General features: G+C 33.0%; 1 protein-coding gene across 1 annotated transcript; it reads left to right on the top strand.

Moving 5' to 3' along the window:
- Nucleotides 1-13,355: 13,355 nt before the first annotated feature.
- LOC144250945 (nucleosome assembly protein 1-like 3) lies at nt 13,356-18,023 on the top strand. The gene is made up of 3 exons (XM_077794111.1): nt 13,356-13,438; nt 16,487-17,439; nt 17,656-18,023. The coding sequence occupies exons 1-3, from the start codon at nt 13,356-13,358 to the stop codon at nt 18,021-18,023; spliced, it is 1,404 nt and encodes a 467-aa protein (XP_077650237.1).
- Nucleotides 18,024-21,040: the final 3,017 nt, after the last annotated feature.

The following is a 21,040-nucleotide window of genomic DNA, read 5'->3' as shown; positions in this document are numbered from 1 at the left end:
TGACATATAAAACATAAAAATAATCCCTTTTACAGGGGTACCATTTAATTATATATATTTAAATCAGGTTAAACATATCTTATCCACAATCATTTATCATTTATTTATGGTGAAAACTTTCAATATACTGTCTCAACAGCTTTTTGAAATGCCCAGTGTGCACGGTATTGTTGGCTATAGTCACCCGATTGTGCAACTCACATGAGGATTTTTTGACTCCTAATTAACTTTGAACCACTAATAGAGGTTTCCCCCTCCTTTCCTATCCCAATTCTCTCTGGTCTCTGGTCACCACCATTTTTTCGCTCAGCTTCTGTGAGATCAACCTTTTTAGATTGCACGTCTAAAGTGAGATTATGCAGCACTTCTCTGTGTCTGGCTTATTTCATTTAACATGATTACCTCCATTTCCATTGATGCTGTTGCATATGACAGGATTGCATTTTTTTATGGCTGAATAACATTCCCTTGTGAATATGTCCCAAATTTTCTTTATCCATTCATCTGTTGATGCATACTTAGGTTGTTTCTATTTGGGGGGCTATTTGGGGGGCTATTGTGAAAATGGACATGGTAATACAGATACTTCTTTAACATACTGATTGCAATTCCTTTGAATATATACCCAATGGCAAAATTGTTGGGTTACATGATAATTCTATTTTCAATATTTTGAGGAGCCTCAGCTATTTCCCACCAATGGCTGGACTAACTCATATTCCCACCAATAGTGTGCAGGAGTTCCCTTTTCTGTGCTTTCTCACCAATCTTGTCATCTTTATTCTTTTTAATAATAGTATTATTAAAAAGGTAATGCTCACTATGGTTTTGATTTGCATTTTCCTCATGATTTGTGATCATGATTTGTGACTATACCAGTTGGCTGATGGTATATTGAGAAGTAATTCCTGAAGTTCAGTGAAGCTTGTTTTTTTTTTTTTTTCATTTTCTTGTTTGTTTTATTTTTGTTTGCTTTTCAGTACTGGGAATTAAACCCAGGGATGCCACATATCGGGCCTTTTCATTTTTTATTTTGAAACAGAGTCTACCTGTTTCACTGAGGCTGGCCTCCAACTTGCAATCTTTCTTCCTTAGCTTCCCAAGTACTGGGATGACATACATGTGTCATTGCATCCAGCACTGAAATTTGTTTTTTGAAACATTATTTCAACAATTTTTTTCTGGTGTTATTGCTCATATTAAACTTGGTTACATAATATAGGTAGCACAGAGAGCACTAGTAATAAGTCACTTTTCTAAGATACATGCACATCAAAATTTGTGTGATAGACAATATTAGTAACTTTACTTTTCTAAAGAGGATAAAGGTAGCAGAGAAAAGCAGTGGGTGGTACATCGTGGAACCAATTTCCAACCAGAAGACTGACTATAGGACCTGTGCTCTTATGTATTTCAACTGATTTATATTTTTAAAAATAAATACTCTTCACGTTAATGCTGTTTATGTATCATTGTTAAAATGTTTCATAATGAAAATGAGGTGCTTTTATTAGCACTTAAAAATATTAGTCCTGATTTTTGACTTAGCAAATTTACCTGTTGAGAACCAACAACCTTCACTGACTATGACCTGTGGTGAACTGTACTGAGCTAAGAAGGAAGCTAAATAAAATATGCGTCCATGATTTGACAAGGGCATTTATGTATTCATTATACCTTGCAAAACAAGTCTTAATAAATGCAAGTATACAGAGGATAAACACAGTGAAATATAAGGTGGACATATGTGGGGTTACTAAGAATAGCAAATTGTAGGAGTAATTGGAATCAGGTTAATCTCCAACCAGATTGTAAGAAAAAATATAGTACTATGTAAGGAATGATTTACATATTCATCTTCATGTAAGAAGGAATCGAATCATAGGCAGAATTTGTGAGTACATTTGTCTCATTAACATATATACAAGCAGGTATATATTAGGAGCAGCACAAATAAGAAGGCAAAGACAGTTGTTTTGAAAAGTTATTAAATAAATAACCAACAGTTCCATGTCTCGAGAGCGGTGATGTAGTAAAAGTTGTGTAATAGCCTTTTTGCAGGGGAAATTGGTAAACTGGTATTACCTTGGATCCTTAAAAAGAGAGGCAGTCTGACACCTTACTGATAGTTAGCATCCCCACTGCACTGTTTTAAGAATGAGAGAAAATAAGTACAGATATGAAAGAAAAAGACCTAAAGGAGTTTTAATTTTTGCCAGATTAACACAATGAGAAATTTAAGATTGAATTTGCCACAACATATTTATGGTGTGCTTCATTTTTATATGGTATTATAATCTCAGTCTGTACCTTTGCAATTTTTGCAAAAAACTCTCTTCTTTTGGTGGTCACATCCCTGAGCACAGCATGACAGGTGGAAGGTGAGCTGCATTTCAGTCCCATTGAATAACCTGTGAACTTGTTCAGGGTGGTACTTCATTAGTAATTTTGCAGTATCTAATGGGACAAGAACTTAGCAATTATCCAGATGAACATGTTCACACTGTAGATGAAAAAATGAAGCCCACACACAAGAACGCCTTGGGAATTATTGAGTAAGTAACCCTGATAGCTGCAAATGACTAAAGGCATCCAAGATTATTCTAAAAGGAAGGAAGGCGTAAGTATAATTTAATATTTAGACAAAATTTACCTATGCAAAATAAGTTTTACAAGAAATTATTGGTATTTTTCTGTATACAAATATTCATTTATTCCTTGTGTCATAAGAACTTCATTGTTTCCTGAAGAATATGTCTTTTTTCTCCACAGTTTATTTTTAAGTTTATTAGTAAATTTTTCTAGGTGAATTTCATACTTGGTTATTATAATTTAGTAATTCATAGGTATGTGGTCATCATGTATTCTGTATCTAGACTAAATAATGTTTCCTTAGGCCATATAGATAGAGACTTCAAACGAAAATTGAATTGCTTCTTTTTGTATTCTAAAGCATTTGTCTATAATGTATTCTTATGTTTTTGATAAAAATAGTTATGGTTAAAACTTTTAGTGTTTCAGAATATACCAGACATGACATTTGGGCTTTATATAAGTAATCTTTTTTAATTATAAAAGATAATAATCACTACTAATGTCCCTGTTTTACAGATGAGAAAACTGTTGCATTGAATAGTAAGTGGGTGTTTTAACAGTGAATTCACTTTCAGCCTAAACAAATTTATGCTGCAAATTTTATCTCTAAGTTAATAATTAGATAAAATTTTTATAGGTGTTATGTGTTATTATGCTTACATAAGTTATTATATCTAAGGAATTATAGACCTATTATTCAGAATATCTTTTTTGTAATCATGTACCATTCCCTAACCATCACATTTTCTTTAGTTGCTTAAAAAGATGTTAGTTCAATACCACTTAATATTTCATAGAGCCATAATAATGTTTTATATTTCTCAAGTTTCACTACATGTAAACAAAGAGAAACAATATTTTATTCATAATGACAGCCTGTTCCTTAGACAGTGAAGTACAATTCACAATGTAGTCTAGGATTAGATATCCTAGTTTACCAAGAGAATTTGGTATAGTTTGAGAAGTGCTAAAAATCAGTATTTGGAAGTATGATTTGTACCAGTGGCTCAGTTAATAACTAATTATGGCACTTTATAAAGACCTTTACTCCTATGAATCTGTTTACCCATTTATGAATTGAGTAATTTATCTCTTCCGGCACTGTCATTGCATAAGTCTGGAATTTTCTTGCAGTTAGAAAATTAAAATATGCAGACGGGTATGGTGGCACACACCTGTAATTCCAGAAACTTGGAAGGCAGAGGCAGAAGCAGCATTGTGAATTTGAGGCCAGCCTGAGCAACTTGATGAGGCCCTGTCTCAAAATAAAAGATAAAGACTAGTATTATAGGTCAGTGATAAGATGCCTTTGTGTTCAGTACTCAGTACCAAAACTACTATAAAATACATTACAAAATTTAGTAGAACCTAAGAGTATAATAAACATAACTTAATCTTTGATTGAGGCAGCATTTTAGAGTCTTGGATTTCCTTAGGATCACTGTTATGCAAATGTAATTAAACTATAGACATTTAGAATTGCTATATTAATTAATATTAATGTAAAGAAAACAGAATTTGTGTAGTACAGAGAAGGTATCTTGGTCAGAAAAGATTGAGTTGGTTTTTGTTGGTTTGAATAATGGCTAGTTTTGTTGATCATCTTTATAACAAAAAATCACACATTCGTTTTTTAAAAATAATAAGAAATTAGTTTTGTATTTTTATTTTCATAGTACCTGTATGAGTGTCTGGCATGTAGCATGGAATCAATAATATTTTTGAGAAAACTAAATGAAATTATCCAGCAAACATATTACATTAACTCACTGTTGTGTATTTAGCTCACTGTAAAATATTGGGAAAATGTAAAGATGAACAAGCCAATTTTAGTCTTTGAGGATCTTAATGTTTACTGAGGACAAATAAACGTGTATGATAATAATTGCAGTATAATGTGATAAATGCTCTGATAGACATTTAATTCATACTGTTTAGAGAAATCCTGAAATATTTGAAAGAAGAGCCATGTTTTAATCATCTTTTGCAAATTAAATGAATTTTTGCCAGGCAAAAAAGAAAAAAATAGTATTCTCATAGATGAAGAGAGACTTAGATATTCAGATAAAAGGGACATCATTTCATCATAAAATATATGGATGAAAAGGAGAGAAATTAATTTGTACATCTTGGAGATAAACCATAGTTTCTGCAAGCTGCATTAAGAATTTCTACTTAATTTTTATAGATTACTTAGTATAATGTTCATCTTGAAATATATATTGGGAAATTCGAAGTCAATAAAGTTAATATTTTGTTTTGTTTAATTTTTGGTCATTCAGAAGTGAACAAGAGTGGAATAATTATTTGGCCCAGCAAAATTTGCAGGCTGAGTGAGAGAAGATCAGGTATTAGACATTTGTGTACATAAGAGCATACAGAGCATAAGAGCATTCAGCAGAGATCCCGACTATTTGGTTTTTGCATGCCTAAGTGGAAAGAAACATTTTCCTATTTAATACAAATTTTTCATTTTTTTACTTGTTCTACTATATACTAATGCCACAGTAGTTGTATGTATATTTTAAATATAATATTTTATTAAAATTTTAAGTATTAAACTAAGATATGTGTATTAACAAAATTCCTGTGAATGTCCTTTATTTATGGATTAGTTTCTGGAGCCCTGGAGCAATGTGTGCTCTATGTAGATATTGTTAGTCTAGAACAGTGATTCTTAACCTCGGCTATAGGTTAAAATCACTGAGCTGCATCCCAGAACAATTATTTCTGAATGTCTTCTATGGGATTCAGACATCTAAATTTTTCTATATCCCCAGGGGATTTCAGTGTGCATCTGAGGATAAGAACCACTTAAAGGGATTAGAAGAATTATTTCAACCCAGAACAGAGAGACAGCAGGGGAGAAAAGTGATTTCTTATATTAGAAGCACATAGGAAACTATTTTGAACCACAATCACTAATTCACCTTTCTGGAGATTTTATATATTAACTTCGGCTAATTTTTTCAGATTTTTGGAATATTTGCATGTGTAATGAAATATCTTGGTGATGAGGTCCAAGTCTAAACATTAAATTCATCGTGTTTCAAATACACCTTAGATACGTAGCCTAAAGGTATTTTTGTATAACATTTAAAATAATTTTCTGCATGAAACAAAAGTTTGTATACATTAAATCATCAGAAAGCAAAGGTGTTGCTATCCCAGCTGCCCATATGGACAATCTATGATGATTTGGCATCAGTAGATCCCTGACTCTGAATTTGTATGCTACTAAATGCAAACATGTTTTATGCTCATTCACACACTAATACTTTATAGTAAAAAATGACATGTTGTTAATATAGAAAAAAAAATAACGTGTTCAGGGTAACTAGTCAGCGAAGGTAGCATCACCAGAATCCCCATTTGGACTATTAAACAACAGCAACAACAAAGAACATCTTTATCCGTAGAGCAGAGAATAAGAAATCACACAGTAAAAAGCCCACCATTGGCCATCAGGCCCACCATGTCTGTTTTATTACCATTTGTGGCAGTGCTTGTGTGGAGGAATCTGGGCATATGCAGAAAATACATAGAGTAGGTGAAGGGGGTTGGGAAGGTCCGTTTTCATTGGGAATGCTGAATAAAATGTGCTGTGTGTCTGTTTTGATTGCAGCCTCTCACATGAGGTCAGGTGTGGAATTTCCCACTGGGGTTTCATATCAGCACTCAAAGTGTTTCAGATATCAGAGCATTTCCAATTTGGGGTTTTATAGATGAGGGGTCTGTGTCTACCTGGTGACTTTCAACAACAAACAAATAGAAATAATCTTAATGTAAATTATACCTTTTAATTTTAGTACAACTAGTAATAAGAAAAACAGCGTGGTACCAGATGCCTTTTTCTTTTTTTTGCAGGTATGTCCTATGGAAAATTGTGTAGCAAACAAAGAATGGCTTCATGATTCTTCATTTCTGCTTCAGTGTCTTTGTCTCTTGTTTTAAAATTCTCCTCAAAATGACATTGCTGTGTACTTTCTCTGAACCTTCTCTTCCGTTCCTCAGATGTTAATGTTTGTGAGTGTAATCAATTAAAATAATTTATTTATGTTAACTTATTATTGATGCTACATTAATTAGCAGCCAAAGGTGACTGTTCTTACAATATATATGTATTCTAATTGGTTAGCCTATGTCAGGAGTTTAGTACTCAGTTTTGCATAATGAGGAAATCAATTTTACTGTCCACCCTAAAAATATCAGTTCCTTGGGCGTCCAGTTCAGTCAAACCTAACTCCTAATGGAATTAATAATATTGGTAGCAATGCTAGAAAGAGAACCCACTAATACTTAATAAGCAAAACATGAGACTACATTGGTAAACATAGGTAACATTCTGGTTTTATTCAGTGTACTGAGTACAGATTTAAGTGCATCACATATAATAATGTATTTAATCCTCACAACAGTTCTCCAATTGTGTTTTTATCATCAATAGCTACTTTGTGATCTTTCTTATATGTATAGGGAAATTCAAGTACAAAAGAAAGCTAAGCAACTTGTCTAAGTCATAATCTATGTAAGTGGCAGAGAGAAGTTTCTTAACCCAGGCAGTGAGACCCCATCGTGTCTTCTCTTACAAACATAGTACCCTCTAGATTTTGTGCACTTGGATTTAAAATAAATTAATTCACACAGGAAAATACGTATGTCAGCAGGAGAGTGTATTTTTTCCCAATAATAACCAAAGGTTTGGTTGTTGTTTATAGAATCGTATTAAAGGCCAAGAAGGGCCAATTTCTGATGGAGATTCAAAGAATTTCTTCACACAGGAGAATGTCTGATAGGGGATTCATGGTTCCATTATTCAGTCATTCATTAAGTGACACTTACTGAATGTCTACCATATCCTTAACTCTATTCTGTGTGCTAAAGACAAAAGTTTTCTTAAAACCCATAGATGAGTGGGAGTAAGAGACAATAAAAAATAAAGATATAACATGCTAACTATACTGTTCAATTGTTATGATAAGATTCTGATTCCACTGCAGCACTGAAGGGTAAAGGTTTGCATAAGGGAAAGTTTATAGAAATACTATAGTCTGCCCTTGCCAGCTTCTTCAGTCCTGTGAAAGCAGATGCTAAGGTCTCAACCACTGTGAGAGACTTGACTGGGCAGAATGTGTCCCCAGATCTTAGCACAAACCGAATAAAGCAATAGCTAAGGCAACTGGGGGAGGGGGAACCTTGTAATTCAAGGCCAAAATGGTTCCCAGTCAGTAATTCTGCCCTGAACAATGCAGCAGAACTTGGGCCAGGCGACTAAACTGTAGTGAAATACTGTGAAATAGCACCAGGGAAACCAGGGCAAGCTTGTTAGAGAAAAAAGTTCTGAATGCTTTAAAGCTGGGGTAATTTGTAATTTTTTTTTTCTCAGCCAGTTAGTGAAAGATCTTTGCACATATTTTAAGGCATGTGGCTTCACTCCTTTTTTTTTTTTCCCTGTAGTTAGCGTTAGGGTGAGGGTGAGGGTGATGGTTTTGCCTCTTTATACAGAGGAATGACTAAATTATTGGGTGTTGAGTGAAGTGCTTTCGCAAAGTAAATAACTGTAGTCCTTTAGTGCATGTTTTAAAAGTCTTATCAGCCTCATTTTATTTTAGTTATTTTACTTATTTCCTATTAAATACATATAATATATGTCGCATAGAAAAATGTTTTACATAAGTAGAATTCAGTATGGAAGAGAAAGCTATGCCCTCAATTTTGTTTGGTCATCTGAAAATGAACATCTGTACCTTTATACTTGCTGCAATTTTCTACCCTAGCAATTACTCACATGAGCTAGTAGAATATAATTGTCCAAGGTTCGTGTTCATCTGGGTAATTTAGTGGAAAAACTCCTATTAGATAAGCTGGCTGACAGAATTTCATTAAATTGTTTACCAGTTAATCAGCTTTGTTTTATGATGGGTATAAATTTGTATCCTCTATAAAGGTATATGTGCACATAATACATTTCTTTAAAGTATATGATAAACAAAAATCAGAAATAACATATCCATTCAATGTAAGAGTCTGTAGAAAAACAGAATAAATCTATTCTTAAGTAATTAAAATTATAAGTAAATTTTAAATTTTATGATATGCTTTGAAGAGGATTATCAAATTATCAGTCTCAATTTATATAGTCTCAATTTGTATTTGATAAGAAATCTATTAAACAGAAATACTAAGTATATTTTCACATCTGTCATACATAGCAAGATGAATAGAAGGTCATTTCTGAATGTTTTTATTTATGTAGAATAATGAGTCACACTAAAGACTATTGGTATTAATAACTGTTGTTGCTTTAATGCATTTGTTCAAAAAGGGACACAATCTGAATTACTTATATCTTTGGTTGTTTTGTAAAAGCTATGGTTTACCAAGATATGGAAGTCAAAGCAAATCTTCTCTGATACCTTCAAGTGATTTATTTAATTTTTACTAAAATGAATTTAGCAAGTATCTTTTTTGCAATAAAGAATAAAACATCTGAAGGAGTTTTCAATTTGCATCTAATGTGCAGGATCATAACACCTGGAAACATTGAGGACAGTGAGAATGCTTAAATTATGTGATAATTATAATTGTTGCAGTTATGGGCCAGGTGTAGTATTAGAGCTGAACTAAATGACAAATGAATGGTAAGGACTGGTCAGTGAAACTGGTTATACATTGCCTAGGTATAACAAAGTAATAGTCCTCTGTTATGAACTAGCTACTCTTCATTGGGCAAAATTCTTATGTTAGAAAATGATTAAGAAAATAAATAGACCTCTCAGGATTGTTCTGGCTATCATATGAGATGATTTCATTTACTCAGAAATTATTTGTTGATCTCCTTATTGTGAAAGAAACACTACCAGACCCCAAGTATTCAGAAAATAACAAGGCATTGAAACTTAGTGATATTGATCTCTTAGGAGTTGTCAAGATGGAGATGAGGCATAATATTAAAGCCATTCAGGGCTAAAACTGATATATGGTTAATACGGTTATTCAGTAATCAATAATTTTGTGCACCTACTATTTGTCTGATACAGTATTTTATGACCGAAGAAAAGGAAGAAGACAAAAATATTGAAAAAGAGTTAGTGTTGGGGATTGTCCAGCACACGACCATGCAGAGTACAGAGCAAACTTATCAGGAGGATTGGTTTTCTTTCCCATCCATATCCAAATTGGAAAATTATAGGATATTAATCTTTGAAGAACTTTAAAATTTTTTTATTGAGAAAACATATATTCCCTTAAGGCATTTTTTGGAAATTTAGTAAAATCTGAAATGGTTTATGGTATGGATTTTGTCATTATTTTTATATAATGGTTTAATTTAATCATTCTATTGAATAAATACAAGTAAAATAAATAAACATCTATAATAAAGTTCAACTAGGCTTATCCTCTAAACTTTTTTTTAAATAACTTAATTTGAATATTTCATACTAGAATACCAGCACATCCATTCTGTGGATGCTGATTAAATGGGTAAGAGCACTGATTTTAGATTTAACTGATATGGTTTATTTCCCAGTTTTGTATCTCTGTATTTCTTTCTTTTTTTTCTCACCAATAAAAGTTAAGATGATCTGGTAAAAATTAATGAAATGAATGTATAACAAATTGTTAACCCAGTTCCTAGCATAGCATTAAACACTTAAGTAAATGTTAGCATTGAGGACATATATCTTTCACCTAATAGCTAATAAGGAAGTGTAGTTATTAATTTCACTTGAGTGTTATTGTATGGCAGAATGATGATATACTTTGATAATATATAATATGATATGTGATTCTTGCTCTCTTGGAAGCTTCTCTTGGAGCTCAGTGGTAAGACCCTGTAATTTAACATCAAACAAACCTAGGATGGAAAGCTGTTTCCCCCTTACAACAAACAAATGACCTCATCTCCCAAAATGTGTAAAGTGTGTGTGTAAAATAGTAGAAACTCTTGTATTTTTACAAAGATTAAAAGAGATTCATTCCTCAACATAAACTCTCTACATAGTCAACTGCAGATTTTTAGCTATTTATAGTACAGTCATTAAGAATCCATCACATGAATTTATAAGTACAAATGGGGTAGTATTTTAGATTTATGTATATTTTCTCCTTCTACAAAACAATATAAAGTTACTTATAAGAAAACAAGTCAAAACTTAGGAATGTGCAAAGGAGAAACTTTAAATCATTCATAATCTCATTACTCCTAATAGTTGATCTTTTCTTTTTGACACTGCTTGGTAGATACATGCATATATCTCTATGAATAGCTATTCTCTCTCTCTCTCTCTCTCTCTCTCTCTCTCTCTCTCTCTCTCTCTCTCTTTCTTTCTCTCTCTCTCTCTCTGTCTCTCTCTTTCTCTGTGTGTGTGTGTGTGTGTGTTTGTGTATGTTATGTGTCTTTACAAAAATAGAAACATTTGACACCAGGCTTTCTCAAATATATTACTAATGATTTTGTTTTAGAAAGATGTCCATGATGTTCCTCAAATTATTTTGAAAAATTAATGAAATAAAGTTAGCATGGACAGTTGTGTTTGCAAAGTATTAGGGTGAGATAATCAAGTGGGTTTCTTTGCCATTGGACCTTGAAATATTTTCATACAATAAGGACTGTTCTTATCTCCAAATTGGGACTAAAATATCCAGGATTTTCCAGATGTAAATGACTTTTTAAAGAAAATACATAACATCAGTTCATTTTATGATAATTAGTGTTTTATGCAGCATAGTTTTGGAAACTACTAATTTTTATGTACTTTTTCAATTAACATTTTATCTTGAGTATTTCATTATCTTCTTTTGAAAAGAACATGATATTCAATGATTGTGTAATAGTTCTTTGCAATGCAGTTCCTATTTTAATAACAAGGTAAAAATCTTCATTGTAGAATGTGGTTGGTTGAAAGCTTGAAATTAAATACACACAAACACACACACACATACACACACACACACACACACACACATCAAATCTGAGGTGACCCAACAAAAGTATATGCAAGTACAAGTGAACTGGGTATGGGGGAAGGTGCTAGAGTATTGTGCAAAAAAGATTCCATTCCATTTTTTTGTTCCTCTAGGAGGAATTGCTTCTAATAATTTCATGGTTGCCTGTCAATCTGAGGCAGATGCTTTACCCTTCCTATATAAGTGAGAGATACTACTGCTACATGCCTTTTTCCTTTTCAAGATCATTTTGAAAGCATAATTTTTAAACAAAATTATCTCAACTAGGAGGTTGCAGGGAGGAGGTTAGGAAAATTTATTCAGGCAGGCATTTTAATCAAGGACGTATTTGTTAGAAATGTGGTCAAAAGTGTACTTGGCCAAGTCACACAAATAATAACTTTTTTCCCTTTGAGCCCTGGTCCAAGGCTTTAGAAATGAGTTATGAATGTAAAGAAATACAAATCAATAGGAGTTGTGTTTTTATTATTTCTCAGGGAATTTCTGTACAATTTGAGAGCAACTTGCTGCAAGTTCAGCAGATGATTAAGTTTAACCTTGATCCTGAGCCAGCAAGATTGGCTTGCTTTCTATCAGCAAGGGATGTAAATTTACTCGGACACATTTTAATTGGCATTTATGCAACATGTACACACAGATGCTGAATTCATTGAGAAATCCTGAGTGCCATCTGTTTAATGAGCTTTGCCCTCTATTGTAGTACACCATAAAATAAAATTGGATCCCCTTGGCTTTCTCATATATTTATCTTAAACCATACATTTTGAGTGACCACCCTATTAGCGTGCTATTCTGTTAAATATTAGTTCTTACTATAATAATCCAAATATATTCTTTATTTTCTCTTTCCTTTTATGTGGAGAGTTTTTCTTCTACTCTTTCTCTTAATAAAAAGATTATCTTCATAAAGTGTCTTTAATAAGTTTCAAAAGCAGGGTTTTTTTAAGTTTAAGGTAATCTCTTAGTAAAACATCTAACATAGTTATATAGAGAGAAATAACTATATCTCATAAAATGCAAATTTATTTTTTAAAATTTTTTTAGTTGTAGATGGACATAACAATTTTATTTTATTTATTAATTTTATGTGGTGCTGAAGAACAAACCCAGTACCTCACACATTAGGCAAGCACTCCACCACTGAGCTACAACCCTAGCCCTGCAAATTTATTTTTAATAATATAGTTAATGTTTCTAAATTTAAAAGAAAATATTTAAAATAATCATTTTATTTTTGGGTTTTTTTTCCCTCATTTACAATCAAAACTTTTTGTTGGACCCAGTTTCGAATGAAAGTCAGTTGACTCGCTACAAGACTTAGGGCAGAATATAATCCCCAAATGATCTGCATAGACAGACCTTGAAGGAAGACCTTGAGGCAATCTTGTGAAGGTTAAGGGGGAAGTGCTGGTCTTTGCCCATTCAGTGCCTTAGGTTTTAGACAGTAAAAACGCAGCTGGGGGCAGGGCAGAGCTCAGTGGTGCAATGGTAGCCTGGCAAGTGTAAGTCTCCAGCTTGCAATTATTAAAAAAAAATCAAAATTATAACAACATCAACAATAAAAACGTAAGTCTAAAATACACATTTGAAAAAAAAATCTGTAACAGATATAGATGACATGCCACAATTTGAAGCAAAATTACAACTCTACCTTTCTGATACAGTAAGTCTTTTACTTTAAAAAAGAAACCTAAACCAGCAAATTATTTTTTTTTGGGTGCCTTTTCATTTTAAAGTAGGTAGTCAGTCTTAAGAGAGCTGTCACTTTTTAAAGCTGTCATGATGACAGAATGAACCATTCATTTGATCAGTATTGGCCTTATATCTCTGTGACAGCTAGTGATTATGGTGACATTGTCTTCAACCTAAATTTGTGAGCCTGAGAATGAAATTCTTGAGCTTGAAAGATGTTTAAAACTGAAAGTAAACTAACAAATATAGTATCAAATTTAAGTGGTTGTTACAGGAATAGGTTTAGTTAATTTCCTCATGTGGTTAATGCTTAATATAGTGATATTACTTACTATATCAATATAATTTTCTTCTAAGTATTGAGACTCTGGGGTTGCTTTAAGAGGCAAACTGTAAAATAAGCAACCTCCCCCACCACCCTACCCCAGGGAGCCACCTCAATCAAATCTTATGGTTTCCAAGGACTTTTCATTAAAGTCCCACTGAGAGTTCCTTCAGAAATTGTCTTAATTCCATCTAAAATTTTTTTAAAGAATTTTTTAAAATTAGAATTCCTTTGTTACCTTTGGAATCTGTTCAAGTTTTCTTGGGTAATGGTAATCTGATTTTAAGTCAATGGTCTTTCTTAAACTATTTGGGTTATTATAGCATTAAACCAATTACTTAACCTAGCAACTCAATTTTTCCACCTTTGAAATGAAAAAAAAAAAAAAAAGACTTGGACTAAAGAGATCTCTAAATTCCTTTTAACTAAAACATTCAAGTTTCAAAATTATATCCATATAAAATAAGATCACAGAATGTAGATTAGATTGCTTATCTTTTATCTCTGACATGTCTCCAAAATATAAAACTTTAGAATATAAGAATAAATCCTTTGCTGTTAGAATTAAACTGAAAATCTTCTTTAAAATTCCCTTTGCTCTGGAAAATTCACATCCCAAACAATCTGCTTCTATCTTAGCCTTCCTACTAATTGAAATTAAATTCTGTAACATGTTCATCACATCTCTTATGCCTTTACTCCATAAAACTTGTATTTCACGTACTAACACCTACTCACCTTAACTGCTCATATTCTCTGTGTGGATCTAAATTTTCTCATGTACAGACTATCAGTCTTTGGAACAAAGGTAAGAGGTAGGAAATAGGGTCCAGGTGGGAAAGGCTGTAGGTTTTGGAAAGGTGGAGTTATGGGCAGTGAGCTGTGGGGGTGGTGTTGGCCAAGCAGTTATTGTAGAATAATGTCTCAAAATAGATGTAGGCCTTGGTTTTTCACATGCCCTCTAAGTAAGAATTCAAATGTCTGTTTACTGAATTAAAATCAAAGATGTATAAATAAAAAAGATAATTGGCATGGGGTTTGGAGGTAGGGAAAATGATGGTTGTTTTATTTTTTTCTTTTTTGTAAAGTCTAGTTTATAGACATGCATTACCAAACCTTATAATGCAGGTATGTGAGATGTGGTTAACTAGAAGTTGCAACTGCCTCAACAGTCTGTCAATTTTGATTATAATCTGGAAGATTAAGGTATGGATTTCTTTAAAAAAAAAAACAAACTTTATTTTTTACGTAGTGCTGATGATCAAATGCATTGCTTCACACATGCCAGGCAAGTGCTCTACCACTGAGCCACAGCCTTAGCTCGTGAATTTCTTTTCAATGCTAAAGTTAGTAGAGTGTCACATATGTTAAATTACTCAAATTGGGTTAAAATATTATGGATTAAAATATTAAAACATCTTCTAAATGCAGAAGGCCTCATCAATTAGCATGAATAATCTTCAGAAGTTCATTTCCTAGCCATCAGTGTACCAAAAAAATTGTACTAGAGACTAACTTATTAATCTGGCTTTTCTCATGTCTTTACATTTGTTTAGTTGCTACTTTGATCCTAATTCTGAATTTATGCAACCATATGAGCCAAATAATATTTTTAATTGCAAGTATGGCCCCATACCCTGCTCTCATTCTTGTGAGAAATGGGGCAATATTTCAAGTATTTCTTAGATCAATTAGTTATAATTGCAGTAGTTGTCAATTATTTATAGTGTTTGAGAGAAGAATGTACATGTCTCTAATGTCACTTGTCACCTGGTAGGGTACCCATTTCATTTTCTTCTTTGTTAATTACTTTTCTCCATGTGACTATGATCCCCTCAAATCCTGGAATGTCATAGGCTTAGTGATTGTGGTTTTTCATTTACTAGTGATGATGCTCTGAAATTCTTTTCCTTTGATTCTTTTGCTTCTTAGGAAAGAGAAATGACATCATTTTCAAGATTTTCATGACTAAACAGTATAAGTGGTTTGGTAGTAAAGATAATACAATTAGTGATCCCTAAAAGGTATGCTTTCAATCAGAAAAATTAAACACAACTGATTTTTTTTCTTATATGAAATGTTGGTCATTATCTTCTATTATTTTTTGCAAGTTAAAGAGAACTTCATGACTCACGTAAAATTATTTGTCTACTTCTGATCTTGAGAACATGAAAGAAAACCAATATAAGAAATTATGATTAAAAAATGCTGCTATATAATTTGTTTAGGGTTATTATTACATTAAATGATATGCATCCAGATTGTTATATATTCACATAAGCTTTTCCTTATTACAGTGAATTTGACACTAATAAACAAACAAAAATAACAAATAGAAATATAATTCAAAGTAGGAATAACAATGTGTTTTCAATTTTATTATTTCCTGGCTTTTGGTATTTAGGTCAAAAAGGCATTCTATGTTTTGCCATGCTGCAGTTTTTTTCTTTAACTCATAAATAATTTTTCATATAACACAGTGATTTGCTCATTAATACCATGGGATTGCTCCAGGATATCTGTAAGTCCATACCCTCATCTGCATAATTATAGGTTATTGTCAGCTAAAAGCAATCATGAATTTAATTTGGGCTTTTTATTTACTTACCTCTCAATATCTGTGAAAAAACTTGAAAACCTGTTTAAACTAGAAAAAAAACCTGTTTTCATAATTTCTTTAGCAGCAAAATGTAATTTTGTATCATTAGAGACAATGTAAATCTTATTTAAAAAATAAATCCGAATTTCAATCACAGGTTTTTAAATAAAGCTAGACTCTTTGAATCCAAATACATATTATTAAGACTGGAAACATCAAGTTAACTTAATGTCACATTTACCTTAAAATACTGGACACTGCGCCATTGGACTACGGCACACCTCGGTCTGCTTCTGCTGCAACAGGGAGAGGCCCTACTCCCGTGGCTCTCGCCCAAGTCTCCATTGCCGCTGCCGCCTTAGAAGCTGCTACTACAGCACCGCGGTTTGCGGCTTGCAGTCCCGCCCCGCCCTGAGCTGCCGCAGCGGTCGCCAGTGCCACCTCCGCAGCCCGGGCCCTCACCGTCGCCAGCCAAGCATCCAATATGAGCCTACAGAAGAAGAATGTGAGTGGAATTCAGAGGATGAGGAGTTCAGCAGTGATGAGGAGGTGCAGGATGACACTCCTAGTGAAATGCCTCCCTTAGAGGGTGAGGAAGAAGAAGAAATGCCTAAAGAAAACTCTGAGGTGAAGGTTAAAGAAAATGAAGTTCCTAAAGAAATTCCTGAGGTAAAGGATGAAGAAAAGGAAGTTCCTAAAGAAAGTCCTGAGGTAAAAGCTGAAGAAAAGGAACTTCCTAAAGAAATTGTTGATGTAAAGCCTGAAGAAAAGGAAGTTCCTAAAGAAATTCCTGAAATAAAGGGTGAAGAAGCAGATTCTACAGATTGTATGGAAGCAACTCCTGAAGAAAAAGAAGATCCTAAAGAAGCCCTCCAGGCAAAGGCAGAACAGGAAGAAAAACCTAAAGTAACAGAGCCAAAGGCAAGGTCTGCAGTAAGAGAGGCTCATAAAAGAGTTCCTGAGACAAGGCCTAAAGAAAGAGTGAGTATTAAAAGAGCTCGGAAGGGGAAACCTAAAAGAGAAGATCCTAAAGGCATTCCTGACTACTGGCTGACCGTTTTAAAGAATGTTGACAAGCTTGGGCCTATGATTCAGAAGTATGATGAGCCCATTCTGAAATTCTTGTCTGATGTTAGTCTGAAGTTCTCAAAACCTGGCAAGCCTATAAGTTACACCTTTGAATTCCATTTCCTACCCAATCCATACTTCAGAAATGAGTTGCTTATGAAGACATACATAATAAAGTCAAAACCAGATCACAATGATCCCTTCTTGGGCTGGGGATGTGGCTCAAGCGGTAGCGCGCTCGCCTGGCACGCATGCAGCCCGGTTCGATCCTCAGCACCACATACCAACAAAGATGTTGTGTCTGCCGAGAACTAAAAAATAAATATTAAAAATTCTCTCTCTCTCTCTCTCTCTCTCTCTCTCTCTCTCTCTCTCTCTCCTCTCTCACTCTCTCTTTAAAAAAAAAACAATGATCCCTTCTTCTCTTGGGGATGGGAAATTGAAGATTGCAAAGGCTGCAAGATAGATGGGAGAAGAGGAAAGGATGTTACTGTGACAACCACCCATAGTCGTACAACTGCTACTGGAGAAATTGAAATTCAGCCAAGAGAGGTTCCTAATGCATCATTCTTCAATTTCTTTAGTCCTCCTGAGATTCCTGAGACTGGAAAGCAGGAACCAGGAGAAGATGCTATCCTTGATGAGGACTTTGAAATTGGTCAAATTTTACATGATAATGTCATTCTGAAGTCAATCTATTATTATACAGGAGAAGTCAATGATACCTACTATCAAGATGGCAGAGATTACGGAAATAGGAAATACCGGAAATAGGAAATACCGAAAATAAAAAAGCTGGCTGAAAAAAATTTTCAAGAATCTTAAAAATTCAAGCAAGCAGAAGTGAAGCAGGTTTATGTAGCCTTGAAATAAATAAAAACCTGCCCTATAACCTGAACACTATTACTCTTATAAATGTCTTGTGTTTTCCTATGTTCTTAGCCCATTTAAAAATTGTTCTATAAAGTGTCTTAAGTATCAGTTTATTCTATTGAGCCTGTTATAGTGTAATATTCTTCAAAATATGTAAACTGTTGTTAGTTATTTAAAGCATGTTAGTTTGGTGCTACAGAATGTTGATTTTTGTGAAATCCTTTTGTCATGTTCCTCTTAGATTGTAGCTGTGAAAACTGTCAGAATTATTAGAAAAATATTTGCTTGGAAAAAAAAGTTCCTGAAGTAACAATGCAAGAGTTTTATTGTTATTTTTTCCTTTTTCCAGCCCGGAAGTCTAAGGGTTTAAATCTGCTTGCACTAGCTGTGCCTTCATTAATTTGCTATAGAAATACACTACTTATTGTTAACTAGAACAGTGCATTGTGAAATTTGACTGCTTGAAAAAAAATGAGTATACTTTTAAGAATGTCTGTCAAAACTACATTTGATTTATATGGATTTGTTTATGTGAATAATAGTTTATAAATCAATCATAATGAAGTTATTGTTTACCACTAAGGTGTTAATATGACAGTATTTTTTAAAAAAACGTTTTACCACATTGTGTAATTGCATACTAAAGGTATCACATTTTCTTTGTATTATGTTTTACTTTATCTTTCACTGAAAATGATTGCATTATTTGATACTTGTTTCATGATCCTTTATTGCAACCTCAAATAAATAAATGTCAAATAAAGTGTATGATGCTATTAAAAAAATACTGAATTTCACATAAGAAAAAAAACACATTTCATTTATAGGAAGGTACAGTGATTTTAAGAATCAAATTTTAATTCATGTTTTAAAATATAATGTCACCAATTGTGCTTTCTTTTGTCAAAATTAAGTATCAGTAATTGCAGCTAAGAAAGTTAAACACTATCAATTTCCAGTTATTCTACCTTTCCCTCTAATAATTAATATCATAATCTAATAATCAATATAGTATTATAGTAAAAAGAATAGATGGCTAATAAAATTATTTTTTGTTTAGTTTTCATTGCAGTTCTAACTGAAAGAGTTGCTAATATATAAAGGAAATTTACATTATACATATATGCCAAAAGAGCCTATCAATTATTTAAGAAACAGGTTTATCAACATATTTAAAATATAGACAAAGTTTTGTGATGATCAGATTTTATTGACCCATTATAAACTTTGTTTGGTAGAAACAGAAACACCTTTCAGTAAGTAGAAAATAATAAATAAATAAATAAATAAAATAGCAGTCAAGAAAACAGAAGTTACAGCTGCTACTTTAGGAGAAATAAAACATTATACATTTGTTTAATTTACAAGAAATGTTGCTATTCCAACTGGGATCTGTTAAAGGAGAAAAGTAATCCAAAGCTTGCCAGCTTTGCAAAGAAACTCAGAGGTTTCTTTGTATTTTTTTCCTCCCCTGAAGTTGCTAATAGTTTTATAGTTCCTTAAATTGCTTGTAGGATATATTAAAAAAAAAAACTGGTCAGCTAAACTGGACTTAGGAACCATTTGTTCTTCATTAGAAGCAGAGACCTTAAACTCTCCAGAGAAAGCACACCCCCACCTTCCACCTCCCAATACATCTGACCTAGTTCTTGTTTGATTCCCATTTTGACTATTTATCATATTAAAACTATTCTTTGATCTGTAGACCTTAGATAATTTACCAAATTCAATAATTAAAATAACTAATTATGTTTGGTTTGTATTGGTTTTCTGTAAATTTTATGATTAAAATATAACACATAGAAGAATCAGCTCCAATTATGAAATTTAACCAAAATTTTGTTCAAAGTTAATTGCTGTTTATTTGTGAGTTGCCAAATACACTGACATTTAGGTTGTGGCTGCAATTAAAACAGGGATGACTGGCCATCTTCTTGGAAGCCCATGACTTGATTAGTGGGAGTGGGGGCCTTGGTTAGGGGGTGGTGGTTACCAGGTAGGTACCCATAGGTTTCAAAGATGGACAGGCATGATGATTTTACATCATTCCAATTCTCACCATCCTCAATATGTCATTCCTAAAACTGGTTTGCCTAAAATGTCCTTGCTTCATGATTCTCTTTTCCCATCTTGACTTTCATTCTTTTACTTCATTCATTTTTACAAATGAAAGGCCATTCAGAGATTCAGATCTTTCTGTTGTGCACCTTTAGAGGTGTAAAAAGCCTAAGGGCAACAAATATAGGAGCATGTGCCCTGTTCCTCAGTATCCCAGACAGCATGGACTGGGTGATCCATGAGCAAAAGTAACAGATCTCTCAAGTATATAAAATCATTTTGTATGAGGATAAAATTGGGTAGGAGTTGAGTGGAAATGTAAATTCACAGAGGAAAATGAACACTGAAATTTACAACTTTAAGAGGCTGTGCATATATAATGCTATTCCTTGGCATCCATTTCCCTTAGTATTCAGATTCTCCTATCCCTTAGATAAAAGAGTATAGCATTTGCATAAAACCTACACATATCCTCCTATAGATTACTTATAATGCATAGTATAATGTAATGCTATGTAATAGTTTTATACTCTTTTATTTAGTGAATAACAACAGAGAGTGTACATGTTTGGTACAAATGCAGGTTTTTTCTCCATATTTTTGATCTATAGCTGGTTGAGTGTATGGATGCTAAATCTGGAGATGTGAAGGACCAAGTACATCTTTAAACATGTAGAGTAGACATTTAATCACAATGGTCTTTATAGTTCATTGATGTACAGAATTATGAAGAGTCACAGAAGATTTATTTTTTAACTCAATGTCTATGATATGAAATAATCTAGAACTTTTGTAGGAGCCAACTTTGACCAGTGATTTTTAATTTTTTTTTTAATTTTTCTCTTTCTCTAACTCCTTTT

The sequence above is a fragment of the Urocitellus parryii genome, chromosome Y, assembly GCF_045843805.1.
Source record: "Urocitellus parryii isolate mUroPar1 chromosome Y, mUroPar1.hap1, whole genome shotgun sequence".
NCBI lineage: Eukaryota > Metazoa > Chordata > Mammalia > Rodentia > Sciuridae > Urocitellus > Urocitellus parryii.
The sequence above is the reverse complement of the archived record's forward strand: the minus strand, read 5'-3'. Positions and strand labels throughout refer to the sequence as shown.

What these genes read in the sequence shown, in the direction of transcription:
- LOC144250945 (XM_077794111.1), top strand. Translation starts at nt 13,356, where the DNA reads ATGAACCATTCATTTGATCAGTATTGGCCTTATATCTCTGTGACAGCT. An exon ending in ATTGTCTTCAACCTAAATTT is followed by an intron (nt 13,439 to 16,486) that starts GTGAGCCTGAGA and finishes CTGCTGCAACAG; the next exon opens with GGAGAGGCCCTACTCCCGTG. An exon ending in AATAAAGTCAAAACCAGATC is followed by an intron (nt 17,440 to 17,655) that starts ACAATGATCCCT and finishes TTTAAAAAAAAA; the next exon opens with ACAATGATCCCTTCTTCTCT.